The following is a 26,210-nucleotide window of genomic DNA, read 5'->3' on the forward strand; positions in this document are numbered from 1 at the left end:
TAGAGAGAGAGAGGAGAGAGGAGAGAGAGATAAGAGATTAGTGCATGTGCGTGTGCTTCATGAGGGACACAATCAAAGGAGAGAGAGAGAGAGAGAGAGAGAGAGAGCATTTGTGTGTGTGCAAGAAGGGGGGTGGGTGTTGTGCGAATGCTTTGCCTCTCTTCTAACTGAATAGTTCAGTAAAACTGAGCATAGAGCCAAGCCAAGTGGTGCCTATGCTGGAGGATTTTGAAACTTGAAATTCTATTGCTAGAAATTACAAACATTTTAAGATCTCACTTTGAGACCCAACGGAGTGGGTCTTTAACCCGTCGTAGACGGGTCATGCTACTCGTGTTTTTAAAGGAGGTAGGTGTGGACCTCTCCTTAACTTACACATAAATATTGCAAACAAATTATTTTACCTTTTGAAGGAAGAGATCACTATACCCTTCCCACCCGACAAGCCAAAAAGAAACCCAAGGAAGGTCCAAGAATAAACCAACAATAGACCCACAAGTGCGTCCAAAAATCAGAATTATTTTTTACCAAAAAAAGATATGAGAGTCTTATTATTGAAAGATATATCTAATTGCAAGCACACATTTACGATTCAAGCTTATTACTATGTCTCTACGAGAACACCGATCGAGGTTGGCATTGGTAACCTCCTCTATTTTCCTCATGTTGCAAGGTCAGAATCTGGGTGAACCCGCCACCACGGGCGTCCTCGGCGACGATACAGCCAACATCCTTCCACACTTCAATGAGCTTGGTATGCGTAGAAGCATCCTCCTCGACGCCTTCTCCTCCACTTCCCTAGCATTCAGCATCGCGTAGTCTAAGTACCCTTTCACCTGATCGTGCGTGTAGAAGGTCGCCCTATCATAGCGACTCAGGTTTGCCCCTACCGCAAACCGCAGTGGGAGATCCGGATTCGAGATAAATAGCCTCCCATATGATATCAGATCCGCTGCCCCCGTCTTTACTGCCTCCATTCCAGACTCCTTGGTGTAGCCACCGCTGCTCATCACGACACCCTGGAAAGACTTGCTGAACAGCGAGCAGTCCTCTGCCGTTTCCTTCACTCCTTGGTTGGTGAATCGAGGCTCCGTAAGGTGCAAGTAAGCCAGTTTGAACTTGTTGAGCTCTCCTATGAGGTAGAGACCCAGAGTTTCCGGATCCGAGTCTGTGGCGCCCAAGTGGTCGATGATGGGGGAAATCCTAATGGCAGTGCGGTCATGTCCCACCTCCAGGGCAACGGCGGAAAGCACCTGCAAGGCAAACTTGCAGCGGTTCTCAATGGAACCACCATACTCATCGGTGCGGTCATTGATGCCGTCCTTGAAGAACTGATCAAACAGGTAGCCGTGGCCGGCGTGAATTTCTACTCCATCGAACCCTGTGAGGTTAACGATAGGAAAAGTGAGATTTGAGAAACCAAGCGAAATGGAGGTCACAGACACAGCTGCACAGCATCCGCAAGACGTTCGCGCCATTCGGTCCAGTGGGCAAGACTCCGCATGAGTACGTTTGTATTACCTGCTCGGCGAGCATTCTTAGCGGCTTGGCGGAAGAGGTCCACAATAGCTGGAATCTCATCAGTTCTCAGAGCGCGTGGCTGGGAGTACTCCGCCATGACTCCATCGGGAAGCCTGACGGACCATTCTTCCGGGACTCTTTTCGCTGTAGAGGAAACCGGGGAAGAACCGTGGGGCTGGTAATCTGCATTGGCCAACAACCAAGCTAAAACGTTAGCGAAGAGCCGAAGCAGCTCTAGAGTTAAGTCGCCGAACGTTCCAAAGCGTGAAGCACATACATGTGTGAGATGCACGACCAACATGCCAGAGTTGGCAGAAGATGATACCGCCCTTGTCATGTACCGCTTGCACGACCTTCTTCCAAGCTTCCACCTGCTCCTCGGTCCATATACCTGGAGAGTGCGGAAATCTGGGGCGCGAAGAGAAGAGATCAGTGTTCAAAACAAAACCGGATTAATCGGAAAGCGATTACAGAGTTGAGGGCTTTGGTTCAACTGAAAGAGGTCTCAGGTGCCTACCCGATGGCCTCTTGGGTGACCGCGACTGCCTCAGAAATCAGCAAGCCACCTGGGGTCGCTCGCTGAGAATAGAAATCGATGTGGGCACGCTGAGGGACATAGTTGAGGGCTCGGCAACGAGTGACAGGAGCCAGAACGACCCTGAGGATGAGCAGAAGGAAAAGAAGAAGAAATGAGAGACGAGATTCGTTCAATACCTGGGAAGGGAAAGCATCCAGAGGTACAAGGAGAAGATGGAGATGAGATACCTGTGAGAGAGCTGAAAGTTTTCGAGCTTCAGAGGAGATAGAAGAGTGGAGAAGACATCATCCTCGCGTTTGGAGGCGATGGCTGTTTTGTGCATGCTAAGGTAAGGGTGGAGAAGGAAGAAGCAGGGGGTGGACTGAGTAGTTGGGAAATGGGAAGCTCTACTGTGATGAAGGTTAGATGACGAGATGAAGGGAGCGGTGTAGTGAAATGATGGGGAGGGGCTCTAATATATAGAGGCAGGAGACCAAGTTTACCAGCACATGCAACGTTTAATATCGCGCCTGCTCCCTCAGTGCTTGCTGCCGTGTCGTAGATTGCCACCAAGTTCATGAAAACTTTCTGCCTCGGTCGGAGAGTCACAAAAGCTTGGACATTTACAAAAGCTTGTTTTAAACATACTTTGTCGCGTTCTCTAGTGCTGGCCAAGTAACTAGAATGCTGGGGCAGCTGCTTAGTATATTGTAAGTGTATTATAAGTAGGTAAGTATATTGTAAGTAACTAGAATGGGATATTGTTCAAGTCATTCTTGTAGGCAAGTCATTCTTGTAGGGCTCTTGGACCAAAGAGGAGTTTCATCCTAGTTTCATATGGACTAGTGAATTTTCAAAATTGAGGAAATCATAACTTCTTTGCCTTCCTTTTCGTTGGGTTGATGTGTATATCATTCTCTATGAAGGGACATGCGAAGACTATGAGTCCTTTAATGGGTTTGTCTCCTCCTTGCAAGGAAAGCAAGTGTTTACACATCGTGTCAAATTAAAAAACAAGCGCCGACATGCAAGGCCCACACAAGTGGGACATAGAGCATCACTATTGAGGAGGGATCTTGCTTAATGATGACATAATCATTGATGCAATCCTTTTGTATGATTTGCTTCAATATTGTTGCCCTAGACTCTCTTCTACAAGAATCCATGAGTTTGCAAAAAAGGTCAACTTCATGGAAGCTTCCATTCATATGTCCCCCCTTATTCAATTGAAGGGCATCTCCTTCTCATCCCAATAGAAAGCAAGTAATTCATGAGAGGTACACTTAGATTGAAGGGCATCTCTTTCTAATCAACTAAAGAGCATCATCTCTTTCACACCACTCTTAGATATTAGGGATGGTGATAAAAGAATCTCTCTCTCTCTCTCTCTCTCTCTCTCTCTCTCTCTCTCTCTCTCTCTCTCTCTCTGTGTCTCTCTTACACACACACACACACACTGGTATTTAACTTGTGAAGTTAAGGGCCTTCCCTAGTGGGCTTTTGCATATTATTTGGAGGCAAATAAATAAAATTTTTGGAGTCAATTGAGAGCTATACACTCAAAACGACTTGAGATTGAGAAGCTTGATTTGAAATTTGACATCAAACAAATGTTAGCCATTCATACTTGCAATTCTTTTTCCAAATAATACTCATGAAAACACCTTTCTTATAAATTGAAGCTATTCAAATAAATTCTCAAAACTATTCCAAGAATCAATTTTGTACAGATTATGTATCAAGAAAGAGAACTTTATTAAAGAGGACTTTAATAAATTTGCTAACTTGGCATGGAAACTTTATATCCTAAAATGCAGATAAGAGTCTCAATCTAACACTACATTAGAAACTATAAAAGGCACTGAGATAAGGCACTAAGATCATGTGCATGCAAAAACTTAGCATTAAAAAGTAGTGTTATTCAATCTAGTAACAGGGGGTATATGCAAAATAACATGTACATTCATAAGAAAGTGTATTATATTAGGAGATTTCACACTATTTTTATTTAATCACACTTATAAAAGGAATTTCTAAAATGAGTTTTAGAAAAGACCAACTATTTAATAATGTTGGATTTGTATAAAGTCCAATTACAAAGTTGAACCATGGAACGTCCAAAGCTAATGAATCCATTGTACAATACTATTTTGTAAGCTCTCCCAAAATAACATACTAACTTTGTAAAACATATAGGACTCTAGGTGAGCATAGCCGAAACATTAGATATCAATCTATAAAAAAAAACTCTCATTTTGAATGGATAAATCTTATAACAAGATGGAGATTCTCTAGAAAAGGTCCTTATAAACTTTTTTAATATTATAATACACTATTTAAGTAAACAAAATTCATATTTAGGAAAAGTGGAATAGGCATGCACGCATGCACACACACAATCATGGACATGCACATCCGCATGCCCACATACCCACATGCATGCGCATGCATGCACATGTGTGCACGTGCCCGTCATTTTCTTATGTTAAACCACACCATTTAGATATATTTCTATTATGTTTCGTATGATTTATTTCTTATTTATGATACTTGTAAATCATACTTGTACAAGAAATGTTTTTCAAATATACTATTTTGTACTTTTGATATTTTAACTATGAGCATGACTACAATTGTTGCACATGCGATAGGTTGTGGGGGATCAGGGTAAATTAAGGAATGAAGGGTATCTATTTGCAAACGCAATGCGAGGGAGAGGGGCGGCACACGGGACTCTACACACTATCATATGGCATCAAGTATAACTGATCAAATTATAAATGCAATACCTTGAAAAAAAATTATTTTGCATCCCTTGTAGGAGATTGAGAAGCTTGATTTGAAATGTGACATTAGACAAATGTTAGCCATTGATACTTGTAATTCTTTTTCCAAAGAATAGTCTTAAAGCCAACTTTCTTGTAAATTAAAGCTATTAATTTCTCCTTGCCTACTTTGGGGAATTCAAATGAATTTTTCATGAAAAAGTATCCCAAGTTTAGCTGCCTACTTTGGGGAATTCAAATAAATGTTCAAAACTATTCCAAGAATTAATTTCTTACATATGGATCAAGAAGAGAACTTTATTACAGAGGACCTTTATAAATTTCTTAACTATCGTGAAAACTTTACATCCTAAAATGCAGATAAGAGACTCAATCCAACACTACATCAGAAACTATAAAAGGCACTGTGATAAGGCACTAAGGTCATGTGCATGCAAAAACTTAGCAATTTTCTAAATCATACTCGTACAATAATTTTTTACCAATATACCACTTTGTACTTTTTCCACCTTAACTACTAGCATGACTACAAATGTTGCACATGTAATAGGCTATGGGGGATTGGTGTAAGATTAAGGTAACATTGGGGGTTGGAGTAAACCTATGCAATAGGTGTTGGAATGAGAGGAAGAGAGGAGTGAGACACAAGATTTCTCCTTGAAGAAGTTGATTGTATTGATATATCAGAGGCATATATACAATTCAGAACTAGATGGAGTTAGGGCGATCTATATATATGTCTAACACCCCCACTTAAACTAGGCCCTCTAGCTATCGAATGAAAAAACCCTTGGGGAGTACAAAGGAAAACCAAAGCCACTATATATGTGTGTGTGTGTGTGTGTTGTTAGCCGGAAAAGAAATCAAGACATGAGGCTAGAGGATAGGTATGGTGATGCTCGAGGGCCATAGAGGAATAGGGAACGTGAGGGGAGGAGCATTAACATGGGTGGGGAGAAGGAATTAGAAGGGAAGGGAATGAAGAGGGAGACTATGGCAGGAGCATCTTGTGCCAATCATGAGATTTCAAGCCATATAAATGCTCTATACCTCTTTTCTTGCTCTTTCTGAAGGCCCTCTTCAAACACCTCATGCATCCAGTGGGAGTACGAATTGTAGTGATAGCTCGTTTCACCGCCACCATCTCTAGCTTTGATAACCTCCACGGCGCACGAGGTAAAAAGACACACCCATTTGGCCTCTCTTTTGGCCAAACTTCATGCATCCTCCTTGTGGTGCGTAGATCCTCCCTTATGCCTATGGAATCTCGTGTCCCATTCAAATGTTCCCAAATGGTAGATGCCACATTCTTGAAGATATTCATGGGATCAAGCAGGTGATTGATCTTGAGGTGGGATCAATATGGTAGTCGATAAAAGATGGAGTATCTAAACAAAAGTTGGTGTTAGCGTGCAATCTTTATTTCCATTCAATGTAGCACATAATAGTTACAAACCCTTACTGGCTCATGCCAAGTGGTGGAGGAGTCATGGAACCATCCCAAATTCTCATCCAATCTCCTATAGTGAGTGACTGTGGGGGGATTTCATTCCAAGGGGCCACATATCTAGGATGATCAGGTGGAAGAAATCGATGGTGATTCTCATAGATGACCTTATTCAATGCATCTACTTATGAGGCAACTAGTCAAGGATCACAAATAGGACATCCATGGTAACCCGATGTAGTGAGACTTGAATAATAGACGCAATTAAGAGTTCAAGGTGGGTTCAGGGTGCCACATCGATTGCCTACTCATAATTAAAAGTTTAATGCTTACCTGAACACTCACCATAGCCTGGGAAGTCAAGCATCGTCCACATCAAGACTGCTTTGTAGTTGAAGTCTCATGATGAGGGAGGCCTGCTCACATCATGCACCTCGATACCTCTCCAAAGTATCTTTAGCTCATCAATCAAAGGATCCAAATAAACATCAGGATTTTTTACTTTATGTTTCCCTAGGATTAGAAGGGATAACATAACATGTCCTTTCTTAATTGCCATAGAGGGTGAAAGATTATAATTCACAGATATCACTGGCCATACACTTTAAGAGGTGCTTTTGAGACCAAATGGGTTCACACCATCCATACCCAATCCAAGTCTCAAGTTCCTAAGTTCTTCCTTGAAGCTTGGCCATGTGTCTTCAATATGCTTGCATGCAGGAGTGTCTACGGGAGTTCTCCACTTGCCATCAGTTGATCGATGGGAGGAAAGCCATGACATGAGCTCTGCAATGGATTTGCACTCAAACATATGTTGGATGCGAGGCCCGATTATGGGAAAATGTTGTAGAACCTTATGAGGCACATCCAAAGTTTTGAGATATGCTCTATATCTTGCCTCTCCACAAGTAGGACACTCTCTTGCATCCTTATGTGGTCTATGAAATAGAATGCAATCGTTGACGCATGCATGGATGTGCTTGTAATCTAATCCTCCAAGAGAGGTCACATGTTGCCTTACCATATCTCTTAAGGTTGGTAATTTATTCTCCCTTGGAAGAATTTTACACAATAGCTTACACGTGAAGACCATAAATGAGAAAAGGCATTCAAGTGATTGACCCAATAGCATAATTCACCATGTTTGCAAAATAGACTTTAAAGCTTACTTGAGTAATGCATTCAAACTTGTATTACTCCATCCATACATGGTTTGCAAGTTTAGTAACCCAAGGGAGGCGCGTAGAACAGAGAATGTGCACCTCTCAAACAGTGGAGTCGATGCTGTAGTAAAAAGATTGTCATCCTGCTCCATGCTATCATCCCTACCTGAGGATTGATGGACATATAAATCCTACACCATATCATCAAACACCTCCTCCTCCATTGCCTCATGAGGTAATGGTAGACGGCTACTATCACCATCACTCCATGCATCCATAAAGGTCCCTCTTGAAGATCCCACCTCATATCACCGACGCTTTGCCTCCTCACAACGAGCATAGGGCAACATATGCAGGTGTGGCACTGCATCCTGTATCAAATTAAAAAAATCATATAGCAAACACATGAACATCCATAGGTATCTCAATCAGCTTAACTCTTTAACACTTACCATGTCTATGGTTGCATGCCATTCTCTATGCTTTGAGACATGATTGAGTGTAATTCTGCGTGCACGATACATGTTTCCTTGACATCGATCACACATACATTTGATTTTTTGCTCCAACCACATTTCACGATGGTGGATACAGAGGGATTCATCCTCACTAGAGCTACTTGTTGAAGATGAAGACATCCTATAGATAAACAATCGAAAAAATGTGTTCTTGCATGAGTTGTATATGTCAAAACTTTGTGTAGCGTCTAAAAGTGTGTCTAACACCACGTCTGTATTGTGGAATGTGTCTATAGGTGCATCTAAAACACAGTGTAGATGCATTGATAGACGTGCGTTTAGATGTGCTCTTAGATGAGCTTTTAGACATGTGTTTAGATGCACTTTTAGATGTGCAGATTGCTAAGCTAATTTTCAAACCTTCTTTTAGTGCGCTTGCTTTCACTACAAGGCACATGCCCTTTTCTGATGGAAATACCGACCTTTTTTACTCTAAAATTTTTTTTTTGATGGGCATAAAAACATCGCTATTAGCATCGAAAAATAATGGTCGCTATATAGCGACACTAATAAACGTTGCTATATAGCGACGATTAATAGAAGCTAAAAGAAGAAATTAGTGGGGCTAAACAGGGCCACAGCAAGCTCTGTTTTGCCCCACTAATGTTTTCTTTAAAGTAATTCAAAAGAATGTTGTTTGTTACAAAATTTCCTTTGTGAAAAGGATGATACAAAATCGCTCAAATGAGCTGAGCGATAGAAGCATATACATGTCAAAGATATACAACATTGTTTGTTACAAAATTACCCTTTCGAAAGAGAGGAGAAAAGAAGAAAAGAGGGGAAAAAAGAGAAAAAGAGAGAAAACATATGCTTATGAAAAGAAGAGAAAAAAAAATGAAAGAGAGGAAATAAGAGAGGGAAAAAGAAGTGAAAGAAGAGAAAGGAAGAGAGGAAAAGAGAAGGGAAAAAGAGAGGGGAAAGGCATATGAGCATAAGCATAGGCAAATGCATATGCTTATGAAAAGAATAGAAGAGAGGATGAAAGAGAGGAAATAAGAGAGAGGAAAAGAAGAGAAGGAAGAGAAAGGAAGATGAGAAAAGAGAAGGAAAAAAGAGAGGGGAAAAGCATATGAGCATATGAGCATATGCTCATGCATAAGCATAAGCATATGAGCATAAGCATACGCAAATGCATATGCTTATGAAAGGAAGAGAAAAGAGGATGAAAGAGAGGAAAGAAGAGAAGCAAGAGGATCGTTTCTTGAAACTGGTGTCTTGTAAACAACCATGGGAAGGGGGACCGTAGAAGAAGGTGTAGCATACATTGGAGATCCTTGCTGGGCTGTTGAAGAAGCAAGGGTATATGGTACTAAAGGAAAGGCCAAAGAAGGTTGACCCATAAGCACGAGGAAGGAGCAAGAAGGCTCAGTGTTCTTGGCCCGTCGACATTGTTTGGCCATGTGAGAGTACCACCTGAGGGGTGGAGCTCGAGGGCATATCTTCTTTCCCACCTGTTGTTGCATCTGTGCTAATAGGGTAGTCTCGTTCTTTGTGAACTATTCATCGTTCTTGTAGCATTCCTAGATTTGCTACTGCTGTTGGGAGATCTTCTCAAGATTTGCACCTCTTTCCTATGATCAACTAGAAATTCATCACGATTTCACTAGAATCAACAAGCACATTACCAAAGACCTTAGAGCATCTCATTTGTCCAGATGGTTGAAAACCGAATTGAGTCCTTAGACAAAAAGGTACCTGTTTTCCTAGAGAATCCTTTCCAAATTACGTAAGGTCTCAAAGACTCCCAAGCTGACCACATACCTTTCTGTAAGTCTAACCCCATTGCTATTTAGATTTCCTTACCATAGAGGTCTGGACCTACCAGAGGGTGTTTCCAATGCTTGCACCTATTAACCTTGACCTTGCTAATATTTCGGAGGATTAAGTAGGCCCAAATCTTTTCCGGATGTTGCACCACCTTGATGATCCATTAAGCCATGAATCTGGCCATAGATTTCTCCACATCTACAATTCCTAGGCCTCCTGTTGCCTTTGGCATTGTGCATGTTTGCCATTTGACTTTAGGAACCTTGTGATTGATAGTGTCTCCTCCCCAAAGAAAGGATCTAAATAAGCTATTAATTTGTCTAAGGAATTTTTTAGTTGTGTACAAGCATGAAATGAAATAGATGATGGAGGGGTAGATGTAGTGGTTGAGGACAAACTTTTTCTTGCTAGTATTGGTTGTAGCCCTTGCCATTTGTTCACCTTCCATTTGACCCTATCTAGGACCTAGTCCCATCCATCCTACATGGTGCACCTGAATCCCATAGGGATTCCCAGTAGTATGAATACCTCTCAGTTTTTTTCTCTCTTTATAGCCCTTGTTATAAAGGCCTTCAAAACTAACCACGATAGCTTCCCATCCTTCTTAGGGAAAAAATGATGGAAAGGTATAAAGGAACCTTTTTAGCATCAAAACAAGCACGCTTGTCCAATGGAGCTCCACGACAAGGCCCAAGCAAGGGAATCCATGTAAGATGTGTTGAGAGGACCTGCCACACACTTGCAGTCCCACTTGTTATCTCTTTGTACTTCATCCTCTTTGATTCCCCAAAAGACTCTGTTCACCTCACTGCCACAAAAACCTGGCTCTTAGAAAATTCACCACATCAGCCACACACTTCAAAGTCCATCCATTTGGTTTTAATTGTTCCATGTGTAAGCTCTCTGTTTATGAAATCTCTAGCTCCGTTATGTTCTCCTTTTCCATGGCCTGAATCTCGAAGGCTCCATAACATTTCAAGTCGAGTTAGGCTAAAGTTCTTGGCAACAAAGTAGAAAGGATTATTTGTTTTGAATTGGGCTCCACATCTGTCCGACCACACCCAATGATGTTTCAATGCAAGACCCTAATGTTTAAGCCACTGGTGATGAAAAGAAAGCAATGTTGCACAAAGAGGGTGTCATGTGTCTTGTCATCTAAAATATATAAATGGATACTTTTCCTAACATGGTTTGAACCAGTGCGCACATATGTTATGTGCACTAAGATGGTAACCTGATAAAATTTATCATACCATGGTCACAAACACCACAAGCACATGTGCATAGTGTCCCATGGATTCCGAATTGTTTCTTCCGCATATAATTGAATCATTTGCACATGTGAAGCGTAGTAGCAAGTGTATCGATCCTTCAACTTGCACACAAAGAAGGGCTTCAGGCCCTCAAAGCATCTTTGAGAAATCTTCATATGTGGGTAGCAGTGCTTGAATCTTTAGAAGAACTCCACCTACCACAAAACAAATATTGGATAGTAGTGTCTCTGGACCACTAAGAATCACTTAATAGTACCTTAGAACTATTTAATAGTACTCCAAACCAATTAATAGTGCTTCATTATGACCACTTAATAGTATGTTTTCAATCACATAAAAGCACTTAATAGTACTTTTGGCTTATTAATTAATAGTATTTCATAACCACTTAATAGTGCTTCCGGACAACTTAATAGTACTTCTAGACTATCAAGCTTGCATTTCCAATTCAAGGCTTCTAGTTTATGGTCAAATCTTAAACATCAACAACGATTTTGTGCTTTGACTTTGCATTGCCATTACTACACAGGAAGTAGGTTCTCCTTTACTCTCTCTTTCAAAAAAGATCTAGTCCAATTTGTGCAAAGAGAATTTTAGAGACTTGAACATCATTTGTAGTCCACTTTCCATGTTGATCTCCTTCAATTTCTCATATCAAACACATCCAATGGAATGAGATCCACATGAAAAGTGGATGACAAACAATGTTACATGCCCATTCAAATGATCAGATCCATTGAGAATGCTAATAACTCTAGCCTCCTAACAAACCCATCTTGCTTCTTTCATCATTTGTAATAATAGGACAAACAAAAGGGCTAGAAAATGACTAGTCATAGTACTTCTAGACCACTTAATAGTAGTAATAACTAGTTAATAGTACTACAAAACCACCTAATACTACTTTAAGTCTACTTAAAGCACTCCAAGACCACTTAGAAGCACTAATTTTTACTTTAATAGTGGTTCAGAACAACTGAATAGTGCTTTAGCACCACTTAGTAGTAGTTTTGTAGCACTTACAAGTACTGCTGTACCACTTAATAGTACTTCAGCACCATTTATTAATATTGCAGAACCACTTAGTATAACCTCTAGATCACTAAGAAGCACTTATAAGTCCTTTAGTACATTTAAGAATTTCTTATAAACTAGTCAATAGTACCTCTAGAACACTTATGAGTACATATGAACCAATTTCAAGGACCTAAGGGCCATATTGACAAACACATTAAGAAGGATTTATCATGTGTTTGCTAATAATAGTACTTTAAAACCACTTAATACTGGTTCAAGACCACTTGATAGTGCTTCAAGAACACTTAATACTACTTTTATAGCACCTAAAAGTACAACTGTACCACTTTTTTGGCACCATTTAATAATACTGCAGAACCACTTAAAAGAACTTCTGGATCACTTAGAAGAAATTATAAGTCCTTTGGTCCTTCTAAGAATTGCTTATAAACCAGTCAATAGTACCTCTAGAACACGTAAAAGTGCATCTGAACCAATTTGAAGGACCTAATGGCCATATTGACAAACACATTGAGAAGGATATGTTTTGTCAATATGGCCCTTAAGAAGTCCCCTTTAGGAGCAAGGGCCATATTGGCATACACATGATAAATCCTTGTCAATGTGTTTGTCAATATGGCCCTTGAGTTCCACTAAATTTAAAGTGATACTAAAGTATTTCAAATACTTTCGTGCAACTTGGAAGAACTTCAGTGCCACTTGAAAATACTTAAAGGTACACTTGGAAACACTTCAGTTTCACTTGAACGTAATTTTGTGCCATTTACAATTTTGAAGTATTATTAAATGTGCTAAAGTACTGTTAAGTGGTTTTGCAATATTATTAAATGGTGCTAAAGTACTATTAAGCAGTCCATAGGCTTTTTAAAGTGGTACAGAAGTACTTGTAAGTGCTACAAGAGTACTATTAAGTGGTCTCGCAGCACTATTAAGTGGTCCTAAACCAGTATTAAGTGGTTTTGTAGTACTATTATTTGCATAGCTTTTATCTCTTGAAAGTCCACCTAAACGAGCTGTAGAGCTATTAAGAGTATCATTAAAAGTGATTCAGAGGTATTAAAAACCCCAGCTAAGAGGACTAATTAGTACTTCTGGACCACATAGAAGCACTAAGAAAAGAGAGGAAAAGAGAGGAGATAAGAGAGAAAAAGAGAGGAGAAAAGAGAAGGAAACGCCCTCATGCAATCACTTATTTTCATCATTCATGCAATCCCTTATCTCCTCACGAATGCAATCCCTTTCTTCATTCATGCAATCCCTTTCCATCATTCATGCAATCACTTATTTCCATCATTCACGCAATCCCCTTCTTGGAAGGGGAAGGGGAAGGGAAAGAGAAGGAAAAGGAAGGGGAAGGGGAAGGGGAAGAATACAAAAGAAAAACTATCATAGTGCATCTATAGATGCGTCTAACAGCGCATCTACAGGTGCGGCTATCTATTTTTCAAAAAAATTAGATGTGTTGCTCGACGTGTCTATAGACGCACTCCAACAGATGCCTTTTTGAAAGAAACTAAGAATAACATGCGCCTGACCCCAAAAAGAACAACGCTGATACCAGAAACATCCCTTCCCTACATACGACAAGGACGAATCCAAAGAGAGCAACTTCCAAAGAAGACCAACTGCCAAGAGACTTACCTTGGATAGAGGTATGGAAGCTTCTTGTCCTTCTTCAAAGCTACTTCTCTTTCTTCTCTTCCTTGTTCACTCTCTTCTCTTGTATGAGTCTTGTATGCTTGGGGATGACTGTGTAAGCCTGTAGATGAGTATGGCTGCATGGAGATAAGTGTGGATGCCTGGAGCTATGTCTGTTAATAGGAAAGCAATCCACGGATGCTAAAAGTATGTGAAGGAAAGCAAGCACACTAAAAGTAGGTTAAAAAATTAGCTCAACAATCTGCACGTCTAAAAGCGCATCTAAACACATGTCTAAAAGCCCATCCAAATGCACATCTTAATGCACGTCTATCAATGCATCTACACTCTGTTTTACATGCACCTATAGACACATTCCATAGTAAAGACACATGTTAGACATGCTTTTAGATGCTACATAGAGTTTTGACATTTAGAACTCATGCAAGAACACATTTTTTGGGTTGTTTATCTGTAGGATGTCTTCATCTTCAAGAAGTAGCTCCAGTGAGGATGAATCCCTCCGTATCCATCATCACGAAATGTGGTTGGAGCAAAAAATCCAATGTATGTGTGATTGATGTCAAGGAAACATGTATCGTGCACACATAGTAACACTCAATCACATCTCAAAGTATGGAGAATGGGATGCGACCGTAGACATGGTAAGTGTTAAAGAATTAAGGTTGATTGAGATACCTATTGGTGTTCATGTGTTTGATATATGAATTTTTTAATTTGATACAGGATGCAGTGCCACACCTGCATATGTTGCCCTATGCTCATCGTGAGGAGGGGAAGCATTGGCGATATGATGTGGGATCTTCAAAAGGGACCTTTACGAATGCATGGAGTGATGGTGATAGTAGCCCTCCACCATTACCTCATGAGGCAGTGGAGGAGGAGGTGTTTGATGATATGGTGCAAGATTTATATGTCCATCAATCCTCAGGTAGGGATGATAGCATGGAGCAGGACGATCTTTTTACTGCAACATCGATTCCACTGTTTGAGGGGTGCACATTCTCTGTTCTATGTGCCTCCCTTGGGTTACTAAACTTGCAGACCATCTATGGATGGAGCAATGCAAGTTTGAATGCATTACTCAAGTAAGCTTTAAAGCCTATTTTGCAAACATGGTGAATTATGCTAGTGGGTCAATTACTTGAATGCTTTTTCTCATTTATGGTCTTCACGTGCAAAATATTGTGTAAAATGCTTGCAAGGGAGAATAAATTCCCAACCTCAAGAGATATGGCAAGGCAACATGTGACCTCTCTTGGAGGATTAGATTACAAGCACATGCATGCATGCGTCAACAATTGCATTCTGTTTCGTGGACCACATAAGGATGCAAGAGAGTGTCCTACTTGTGGAGAGGCAAGATATAGAGCATATCTCAAAGCTTTGGATGTACCTCGTAAGGTTCTACGACATTTTCCCATAATCGGGCCTCGCATCCAACATATGTTCAAGTGCAAATCCATTGCAGAGCTTGACATGTCATGGCATTCCTCCCATCAATCAACCGATGGCAAGTGGAGAACTCCTGCAGACATTGCTGCATGGAAGCATATTGAAGACACATGGCCAAGCTCCAAGGAAGAACTTAGGAACTTGAGACTTGGATTGGGTATGGACGGTGTGAACCCATTTGGTCCCAAAAGCACCTCTTATAGTGTATGGCTAGTGATATTGGTGAATTATAATCTTTCCCCCTCTATGGCAATTAAGAAAGAACATATTATTTTATCCCTTCTAATCCCAGGGGAACATAAAGTAAAAAATCTTGATGTTTATTTGGATCCTTTGATTGATGAGCTAGAGATACTTTGTAGCGGTATCGAGGTGCATGATGTGACTTCAACTACAAAGCAGTCTTGATGTGGATGATGCATGATGTCCCAAGCTATGGCAAGTGTTCAGGTAAGCATTGAACTTTTAATTATGAGTAGGCAATCGATGTGGCACCCTAAACCCACCTTGAACTCTTAATTTCGGAAATTATTCAGGTCTCACTACATCAGGTTACCATGGATGTCTTGTTTATGGTCCTTCACTAGTTGCCTCATGGGTAGATGCATTGAATAAGGTCATTTATGAGAATCGCCATCGATTTCTTCCACCTGATCATCCTAGATATGTGGCCCCTTGGAATGAAATCCCCCCATAGTCACTCACTGCAGGAGACTGGATGAGAATTTAAGATGGTTCCATGACTCCTCCACCACTTAGCATGAGCCGGTAAGGGTTTGTAACTATTATGTGCTATATTGAATGGAAATAAAGATTGCATGCTAACACCAGCTTTTGTTTAGATACTCCATCTTTTATCGACTACCATATTGGTCCCACCTCAACATCAATCACCTGCTTGATCCCATGCATATCTTCAAGAATGTGGCATCTACCATTTGGGAACATTTGAATGGGACATGAGATTCCATAGGCATAAGGAACGATCTATGCACCACAGGGAGGATGCATGAATTTTGGCCACAAGAGAGGCCAAATGGGTGTGTCTTTTTACCTCATGCACCATGGAGGTTATCAAAGCTAGAGATGGTGGTGGTGAAACGAGCTATCACTACAATTCGTACTCCCACTGGATACATGAGGTGTTTGAAGAGGGCCTTCACAAAGAGCAAGAAAAGAGGTGTAGAGCATTTATATGGCTTGAAATCTCATGATTGGCACAAGATGCTCCAAGTAAGTATTTTATGTGCATAATATCTTTTTCCTTCCAAATTTTTGAGTGAATTAGAAGCAACTAATCAACCATTGCTCGTGTGTTCAGTTCATATTACCTACTAGCATTTCTCATAGTGCATTGAAGGATGTGAAGAATTGTATTTACAAGATGGGCGAGCTTGTGAGAGGTACTTTACAGGATACAAAATGTGAAGCGTATCAATGCTCCATGCAAGGGTTTTCATATTGCTAATATGGTGTACTTTTTCCTTTCTAGGTATGTGAGCTCAAAGAAAATAGATCCCACCACACTTGAGAATGCTCGAGTTATGTTAGTGGAGGTGGTTTGTTTAGTGGAGGAGACATTTTCACGTTCTATTCTCACAAGCCAACTACATCTCATAGTGCATTTGATGCATGAGATTGCTATATGCGGTACTGTACATGCACGATGGTTGTTCTTCCTTGAGTGCTTCATGAAGACCTTCAAGGGTTTCGTGGAACAAAATGCAAGGCCCGAAGGTAGCATGGCCGAGGGTTGGTTGGTACAAGAGTCACTTGTATATATTTCAGAGTTTCTTGTTGATGTGGATACCTCTCTCCCATGACCATGGAGAGATCATGATGACCTAAGAATGACCTCGATTGTGCCTCAAGGGAAAGGACAGAGCAAAGTAATAAACACAGAGTTGCTTATTTTTAATATCAACCTTTATTACATGCTTAATAGTGATGTGATGAAAAGATGGGTGACAAGATACGAGGATGTAAAGGCAAGAAGACAATGAGAAAGGGCCCTCTTTCATACACACCACGGATCTCGTGTGCCATACCCTGAGCATCTAAGAGCACTTCCAAAGGATATTCATGTGGATTGGCTACTTGATGAAATGGAGAGAGTAGAGAGAGACGAAGGGAAGCATATCACAATGGAAGAATGGGAGTATGCTAGGGGATGCATGAGCAAGGTCGGTATATAGAATGCTATGCATAAGTTAGGAGCTTTCAACAATTTAGATTACTTATTTAATTGATTTTTTTGTTCAATGCTCTATGGTGTGAGGGCAAACATTTTCAGACACAATGGATTGATGATAAGAGAAACACACAAGATTGCAGCATCATTGCTAGCTTTGAGGGAGCCAATGGAGCCATGGATGATTATTATCGCATAACCCAAGATATTATTAAGCTTGACTTTCAACACGTCTTTGTGTATGTTTTGGATATAAAGTGGTTTAAGGATGTGGTGGAAAGAGGCCCTAATGCAACAATCAAACACCATGCAAGTGGCTTTGTAACTATTGACTCCACAAAGTTTTGGCAAAGTAAGAAGGGCACACTAGTACTACCGTAACAATGTGAACAGGTACCGTACACACATATAAAAAAACTCACTTTTAAATATTTGATACCTTTGATGCAAACAAAATAACATGATTGTATTTGTGTTTGAATTAGGTTTTCTATCAAGCAATGGTGGATAATAATAGGTGGTGGCATGTCATACCTACTATTATGCCACGTTCCAAAGTGATGTATAGTACATTTACTAATATGGAGCGTATGGAGGATGATCATGGCCATGGAGGTGATGATGACCATGATACAAGAGAGGAGGATGATCATGAGATAGGAGATACAGATGTTGAGGCCATTACCCAAGGACAAGCCTACCATTGGTGATGCTGCTTTTGATGAGAACATGACTAGCACAAGTAGTAGTGGGCTGAATGTATTTGTAGATCTCAACACTGGTTTGGATTTTGAAGTAGATAGTTTGGCAAGGGTTGATCTCATTCAGGATGAGATTGAACCATAGCCCATCATTGATATTGGCAAAACTATTTTACATATTATCTCATTCTCCTCACCTCACCTAATTTTTGTATATGTGGGTTTGCTAAAAAGCATTGATATTTTTATTAAAATTATGTGCTTTGGTAATCATGAGCAATGTTTGGAAAGTAGTGATGTACATTTATCAGCCTGCACCAAAATCTCACTTTCTGTATTCTCTATTTTGCATCTAAATCGCGTCTAATTTGCAGTGCAGATGTGCTATTAGACACGCTTGTATTTCACTATTCTAGTAGTGCCTATAGACGTGCCCGCTATTTTGCGCATCTATCAAGCATGTCTATAGCTACTTTTTCTTGTTGTGATACATACATGCATGCATACACACACACACATAAATACACACACACACACACACACACACACACACACACACACATATAGTGGCTTTGGTTTTCCTTTGTACTCCCTGAGGGTTTTTTCATTCGATATCTAGAGGGCCTAGTTTAAGTGGGAGTGTTAGACCTATATATAGCTCGCCCTAAATCCATCTAGTTCTAAATTGTATATGTGCCTCTGATATATCAATACAATCAACTTCTTCAAGGAGAAATCTTGTGTCTCACTCATCTCTTCCTCTCATTCCAACACCTATTGCATAGGTCTACTCCAACCCCCAATGTTACCTCAATCTTACACCAATCCCCCATAGCCTATTACATGTGCAACATTTGTAGTCATGCTGGTAGTTAAGATGGAAAAAGTACAAAGTGGTACATTGGTAAAAAACTATTGTACGAGTATGATTTAGAAAATTGCTAAGTTTTTGCATGCACATGACCTTAGTGCCTTATCATAGTGCCTTTTATAGTTTCTAATGTAGTGTTGGATTGAGCCTCTTATTTGGATTTTAGGATATAAAGCTTTCACGATAGTTAAGAAATTTATAAAGGTCCTCTGTAATAAAGTTCTCTTCTTGATCCATATGTAAGAAATTAATTCTTGGAATAGTTTTGAACATTTATTTGAATTCCCCAAAGTAGGCAACTAAACTTGGGATACTTTTTCATGAATTCATTTGAATTCCCCAAAGTAGGCAAGGAGAAATTAATAGCTTTAATTTACAAGAAAGTTGGCTTTAGGACTATTCTTTGGAAAAAGAATTGCAAGTATCAATAGCTAACATTTGTCTAATGTCACATTTCAAATCAAGCTTCTCAATTTCATGTGGTTTAATTCTCAATTGACTCCAAAATCTTTACTTATATGCTTCCAAATAATGTGAAAAATCCCACTAAGAGAGAGAGAGAGAGAGAGAGAGAGAGAGAGAGAGAGAGAGAGAGAACTCTTATTCAACATTCTTTTATCACATCATCCCTAATATCTAAATGAACCTCTCACGAATTACCGGGGTGTGAAAGAGATGCTCTTCAATTAATGAGAAAGAGATTTCAATTCAATCCGAGTGTGCCTCTCACGTATTACTTGCTTGTGGCTATTGAGATGAGAAGGAGATGCCCTTCAATCTAGTAAGGGGGGACATTTTGATTGGAAGGTTCCTTGAAGTTGAACTTTTTTGTAAACTCATGGATTTTTGTAGAAGAGAGAGGGAGCCAATAGCAAATCATGCAAAAGGATTGCATCATTGATTACATCATGGTAGAACCTCAAATCAAGACTAGTGATGCTCTATGTCCCAATTGTGTGGGCCATGCATGTCTGCCCTTGTTTTCAAATTTGACACGATGTGTATGATGCTTGCTTTCCTTCATGGACGAGATACCCATTAAAAGACTCATAGTCTTTGCATTTCCATACATAGAGAATGATGTACACATCAACCCATTGAAAAGGAAGGCAAAGAATTTATGATTTCCTCAATTCTAAAAATTCATTGACTCACTTTATATGACAATGTTCCATATGAATCTTCTCTAGCCTCTTTTGCCAATAGCCCTACAAGAATGAATTGAGCAATATTGCATTCATGCAAACCAATGGTTTAAAAAAAACTTTCAAGGCATTGCATATGTGGTTAGAAGGGATGCAAAATAATTTATTTTCAAGGTATTGCATTTATAATTTGATCAGTTGTACTTGATGCCATATGATAGTGTGTAGAGTCCCGTGCGCCGCCCCTCTCCCTTGCATTGAGTTTGCAAATAGATACCCCTCATTCCTTAATTTACCCCAACAACCTGTTGCATAGGGTTACTCCTACCCCCAATCTTACCTCATGCTTACCGTTATCCCCCACAACCTATCGCATGTGCAACAATTGTAGTCATGCTCATAGTTAAAATATCAAAAGTACAAAATAGTATATTGGAAAAACATTTCTTGTAAGTGTATGATTTACAAGTATCATAAATAAGAAATAAATCATACGAAACATAATAGAAATATATCTAAATGGTGTGGTTTAACATAAGAAAATGACGGGCACATGCACACGTGTGCGCATGCGCATGTGTGTGTACGCGCGCGTGCATGTGTGTGGGTGGGTGGGCACTACACGGATGTGCATGTGCATGATTGTGTTTGTGCGTGTGCACGCACGTGCACGCATGCCTATTCCACTTTTCCTAAATATGAATTTCATTTACTTAAATAGTGTATTATAATATTAAAAAAGATTATAAGGACCTTTTCTAGAGAATCTCCATCTTGTTATAAGATTTGTCCATTCAAAATGAGAGTTTTTTTTAATAGATTGATATCTAATCTTTCAGCTATGCTCACCTAGAGTCCTATATGTTTTCCAAAGTTAGTATGTTATTTTGGGAGAGCTTAGAAAATAGTATTGTACAATGGATTCATTAGCTTTGGACGTTCCATGGTTCAACTTTGTAATTGGACTTTAGACAAGTCTAACATTATCAAACACTTGGTCTTTTCTAAAAGTCATTTTAAAAATTCCTTTTATAAGTGTGATTAAATAAAAATAGTATGAAATCTCCTAATATAATACCCTTTCTTATGAATGTACATGTTATTTTGCATATACCCCCTGTTACTAGATTGAATAACCCTACTTTTTAATGCTAAGTTTTTGCATGCACATGATCTTAGTGCCTTATCTCAGTGCCTTTTATAGTTTCTAATGTAGTGTTGGATTGAGACTCTTATCTGCATTTTAGGATATAAAGTTTCCATGCCAAGTTAGCAAATTTATTAAAGTCCTCTTTAATAAAGTTCTCTTTCTTGATATATAATCTGTACGAAATTGATTATTGGAATAGTTTTGAGAATTTATTTGAATACCTTCAATTTATAAGAAAGGTGGTTTCATGAGTATTATTTGGAAAAAGAATTGCAAGTATGAATGGCTAACATTTGTTTAATGGCTAACATTTGTTTGATGTCAAATTTCAAATCAAGCTTCTCAATCTCAAGTGGTTTTGAGTGTATAGTTCTCAATTAACTCCAAAAATTTTATTTATTTGCCTCCAAATAATATGCGAAAGCCCACTAGGGAAGGCCCTTAATTTCACAAGTTAAATACCAGTGTGTGTGTGTAAGAGAGAGACGAGAGAGAGAGAGAGAGAGAGAGAGAGAGAGAGAGAGATTCTTTTATCACCATCCCTAATATCTAAGAGTACCTCTCACGAATCATTGGGGCGTGAAAGAGATGATGCTCTTTAGTTGATTAGAAAGAGATGCCCTTCAATCTAATTGTACCTCTCACTAATTACTTGCTTGCTATTGGGATGAGAAGGAGATACCCTTCAATTGAATAAGGGGGGACATATGGATGGAAGCTTCCTTGAAGTTGACCTTTTTTGCAAACTCATGGATTCTTGTAGAAGAGAGTCTAGGGCAACAATTTTGAAGCAAATCATACAAAAGGATTGCATCAATGATTATGTCATCATTAAGCAAGATCCCTCCTCAATAGTGATGCTCTATGTCCCAGTTGTGTGGGCCTTGCATGTCGGCCCTTGTTTTTTAATTTGACATGATGTGTAAATGCTTGCTTTCCTTGCTCAGAGGAGACAAACCCATTAAAGGACTCATAGTCTTTGCATGTCCCTACGTAGAGAATGATATACACATCAACCCAACGAAAAGGAAGGCAAAGAAGTTATGATTTCCTCAATTTTGAAAATTCACTAGTCCATATGAAACTAGGATGAAACTCCTCTTTGGTCAAGAGCCCTACAAGAATGACTTGCCTACAAGACTGACTTGAACAATATCCCATTTAGTTACTTACAATATACTTATATACTTATAATATACTTACAATATACTTGGCAGCTGCCCAAGCATTCTAGTTACTTGGCCAACACTAGAGAACGCGACAAAGTATGTTTAAAACAAGCTTTTGTAAATGTCCAAGCTTTTGTGACTGTCCGATCAAGGCAGAAAGTTTTCATGAACTTGGTGTCAATCTACGACATAGCAGCAACCACCGAGGGAGTAGGTGCTATATTAAACGTTGCATGTGCTGGTAAACTTGGTTTCCTGCCTTTATAAATTAGAGCCCCTCCCCCTCATTTCAGTACAACGCTCCCTTCATCTCGTCAGTCTCACCTTCATCATAGTAGAGCTTCTTTCACATTCATCATAGTAGAGCTTCCCAGTCACAACTACTCATCACCTTCATCATAGTAGAGCTTCCCGTTTCCCAACTACTCAATCCACCACCTACTTCTTCCTTCTCCACCCTTACCTTTGGGGGATAGCTACTGCAACGGATAAATGGATCAGAGCCACGGATAGGACAAAGTAATTCTTAAAAGCAATCAAACACAGAGATGACAAAGCTAGGTCTCTTAGAACTCAAAAGCTTGAAGATCAACTGGATCTCCTTGAACGGGACAACACTGATAAGGGACAAAGAAAAATGAGGGCAGTCAGAGCTAAACTCAAAGTAGAAGTAGAAATAGCAGCCAACCAGGCCAAGATTTACACTCGGGATTGGTGGGTGGGAAGAGCAGGGTGGGAAGAGCAGATAAGGCTAATGAGGATATGTTCAAAAGCGTAAGGAAAAAACATGCTAAAGAATCCCTAGAGGCTCTTCAAGTTGGAGAGAGACTCATCCAAGACTTGGTGATAAACTTGGTCTCCTGCCTCTATAAATTAGAACCCCTCCCCCTCATTTCACTACACCGGTCCCTTCATCTCGTCAGTCTCACCTTCATCACAGTAGAGCTTCTTCCACATTCATCACAGTAGAGCTTCCGAGTCACAACTACTCATCACCTTCATGACAGTAGAGCTTCCCATTTCCCAACTACTCAGTCCACCGCCTGCTTCTTCCTTCTCCACCCTTACCTTAGCATGCACAAAACAGCCATCGCCTCTAAACGCGAGGATGATGTCTTCTCCACTCTTCTATCTCCTCTGAAGCTCGAAAACTTTCAGCTCTCTCACAGGTATCTCATTCTCCATCTTCTCCTTGTACCTCTGGATGCTTTCCCTTCCCAGGTATTGTACGAATCTCGTCTCTCATTTCTTCTTCTTTTCCTTCTGCTCATCCTCAGGGTCGTTCTGGCTCCTGTCACTCGTTGCCGAGCCCTCAACTATGTCCCTCAGCGTGCCCACATCGATTTCTATTCTCAGCGAGCGACCCCAGGTGGCTTGCTGATTTCTGAGGCAGTCGCGGTCACCCAAGAGGCCATCGGGTAGGCACCTGAGACCTCTTTCAGTTGAACCAAAGCCCTCAGCTCTGTAATCGCTTTCCGATTAATCCGGTTTCGTTGTGAACGCTGATCTCTTCTCTTCGCGCCCCAGCTTTCCGCACTCTCCAGTTATATGGACCGAGGAGCAGGTGGAAGCTTGGAAGAAGGTCGTGCAAGCGGTACATGACAAGGGCGGTATCATCTTCTGCCAACTCTGGCATGTTGGTCGTGCATCTCACACATGTATGTGCTTCACGCTTTGGAACGTTCGGCGACTTAACTCTAGAGCTGCTTCGGCTCTTCGCTAACGTTTTAGCTTGGTTGTTGCAACGCCAATGCAGATTACCAGCCCCACGGTTCTTCCCCGGTTTCCTCTACAGCGAAAAGAGTCCCCGTCAGGCTTCCCGATGGAGTCATGGCGGAGTACTCCCAGCCACGCGCTCTGAGAACTGATGAGATTCCAGCTATTGTGGACCTCTTCCGCCAAGCCGCTAAGAATGCTCGCCGAGCAGGTAATACAAACGTACTCATGCGGAGTCTTGCCCACTGGACCGAATGGCGCGAACGTCTTGCGGATGCTGTGCAGCTGTGTCTGTGACCTCCATTTCGCTTGGTTTCTCAAATCTCACTTTTCCTATCGTTAACCTCACAGGGTTCGATGGCGTAGAAATTCACGCCGGCCACGGCTACCTGTTTGATCAGTTCTTCAAGGACGGCATCAATGACCGCATCGTTGAGTACGGTGGTTCCATTGAGAACCGCTGCAAGTTTGCCTTGCAGGTGCTTTCCGCCGTTGCCCTGGAGGTGGGACATGACCGCACTGCCATTAGGATTTCCCCCATCATCGACCACTTGGGCGCCACAGACTCGGATCCGGAAACTCTGGGTCTCTACCTCATAGGAGAGCTCAACAAGTTCAAACTGGCTTACTTGCACCTTACGGAGCCTCGATTCACCAACCAAGGAGTGAAGGAAACGGCAGAGGACTGCTCGCTGTTCAGCAAGTCTTTCCGGTGGCTACACCAAGGAGTCTAAAATGCAGGCAGTCAAGACGGGGGCAGCGGATCTGATATCATATGGGAGGCTATTTATCTCGAATCCGGATCTCCCACTGCGGTTTGCGGTAGGGGCAAACCTGAGTCGCTGTGATAGGGCGACCTTCTACACGCACGATCAGGTGAAAGGGTACTTAGACTAGGGAAGTGGAGGAGAAGGCGTCGAGGAGGATGCTTCTACGCATACCAAGCTCATTGAAGTGTGGAAGGATGTTGGATGTATCGTCGCCGAGGACGCCCGCGGTGGCGGGTTCACCCAGATTCTGACCTTGCAACATGAGGAAAATAGAGGAGGTTACCGAAATCTCTTAATGCCAACCTCGATCGGTGTTCTCATAGAGACATAGTAATAAGCTTGAAAGAGTGTGCTACTTGTGAAAGATAATTAATGTCACTATCCGACCGGGTCATCTACCTCTATCATTTCTGAATATGTTTCATCCATCACGCCTTGCAGCTACTTCACTCCTTCGTAGGAATCCTCTTCCGTCCTCACAAGCATGCAATCGAGAAGCGAATGTGCTGCGAGTCTTGCACTACAGCTAACAACGAAAAGTTGCCTCGTTGGTCACCATAGGATTTACTCAATGCCTTCCATTGTCCTTCACAATCGTGTCTATATTTCCTCCATGTCCTTTTAGCATTTTCACCTTTAGCAAGGTTGTGGATGCCATTGTATGTCTTTGTGATGAGATACTTTGTACGACCTTACTTGATAATCGTCTCATAGTCGCCGCCATGCATTTCAATCAGATTGCCGCAGTTTTCGACAGAGTCTTGTGAAATGCTAACGAATTTTGCAACAATGTTGCATTGGTGTTTGGTTCGTTTTGATAGTTGCATGCATGTGTTGTGAAGACGAGCTTTGGTCCCATCCCCTCTGATCCTCATCCTCCCCCTCTCTTTGTCAAAGTCCTTACCTCTCTACTGAAATCTCCCACCCCAACATTTTTAGCAACGGCCACATCCGTTACAAACTCTTGAACGAATTCATTGAGGTCATCGACCCGATCGCTATCTCAGTTGTTGTTATCTCTTGAAGTACCTCTTTTTAGCTTCTTTTTTATTGAAGAAGTGGAGCAAGACTATGGTGGGAAGGCTTTTGTTATCAACTATTTAGCCGACATTTGAAAGAAGAGGGTCAATGTTTGCTTGGGTGTAGCCAATCGTAGAACTATTTTTCGGGGCCATTTTGGGGCTGCGACGCAACGTGTTGTGGGTGAGATTTTGAATTTTGCATCAACCCTCTCTCTCACCGAAATTTTTTCTAGTATTATGATTGCCACATTGGTGTAATAATGAGACATAATCTTATCATTGTCAATAGCGCAGAGCTCGACACATGCTCGGGGGGTGCACCAATAA

At 40.8% G+C, this 26,210-nt stretch overlaps 1 protein-coding gene and 1 pseudogene across 2 annotated transcripts; one reads left to right on the forward strand and one right to left on the reverse strand.

Moving 5' to 3' along the window:
• Window positions 1-554: 554 nt before the first annotated feature.
• On the reverse strand, window positions 555-2,459 carry LOC147905474 (artemisinic aldehyde Delta(11(13)) reductase-like). The gene is made up of 5 exons (XM_087380132.1): window positions 2,287-2,459; window positions 2,039-2,179; window positions 1,799-1,929; window positions 1,522-1,704; window positions 555-1,381 (listed from the first exon to the last, which is right to left on the reverse strand). Exons 1-5 carry the CDS (start codon window positions 2,379-2,381, stop codon window positions 675-677), a joined length of 1,257 nt encoding a protein of 418 aa, XP_087236258.1. The 5' UTR covers window positions 2,382-2,459; the 3' UTR covers window positions 555-674.
• A 20,828-nt stretch (window positions 2,460-23,287) lies between these two features.
• LOC147905475 (putative 12-oxophytodienoate reductase-like protein 1) lies at window positions 23,288-25,173 on the forward strand (annotated as a pseudogene). The gene is made up of 5 exons (XR_015541649.1): window positions 23,288-23,544; window positions 23,653-23,793; window positions 23,903-24,033; window positions 24,132-24,302; window positions 24,443-25,173. The product of XR_015541649.1 is annotated as a putative 12-oxophytodienoate reductase-like protein 1 (transcript).
• The last annotated feature ends 1,037 nt before the right edge of the window (window positions 25,174-26,210 follow it).

This window comes from Dipteris shenzhenensis, chromosome 1 (genome assembly GCF_047967505.1).
Source record: "Dipteris shenzhenensis isolate YYH24624 ecotype China chromosome 1, Dip_SZ_1.0, whole genome shotgun sequence".
Classification (NCBI taxonomy): Eukaryota; Viridiplantae; Streptophyta; class Polypodiopsida; order Gleicheniales; family Dipteridaceae; genus Dipteris; species Dipteris shenzhenensis.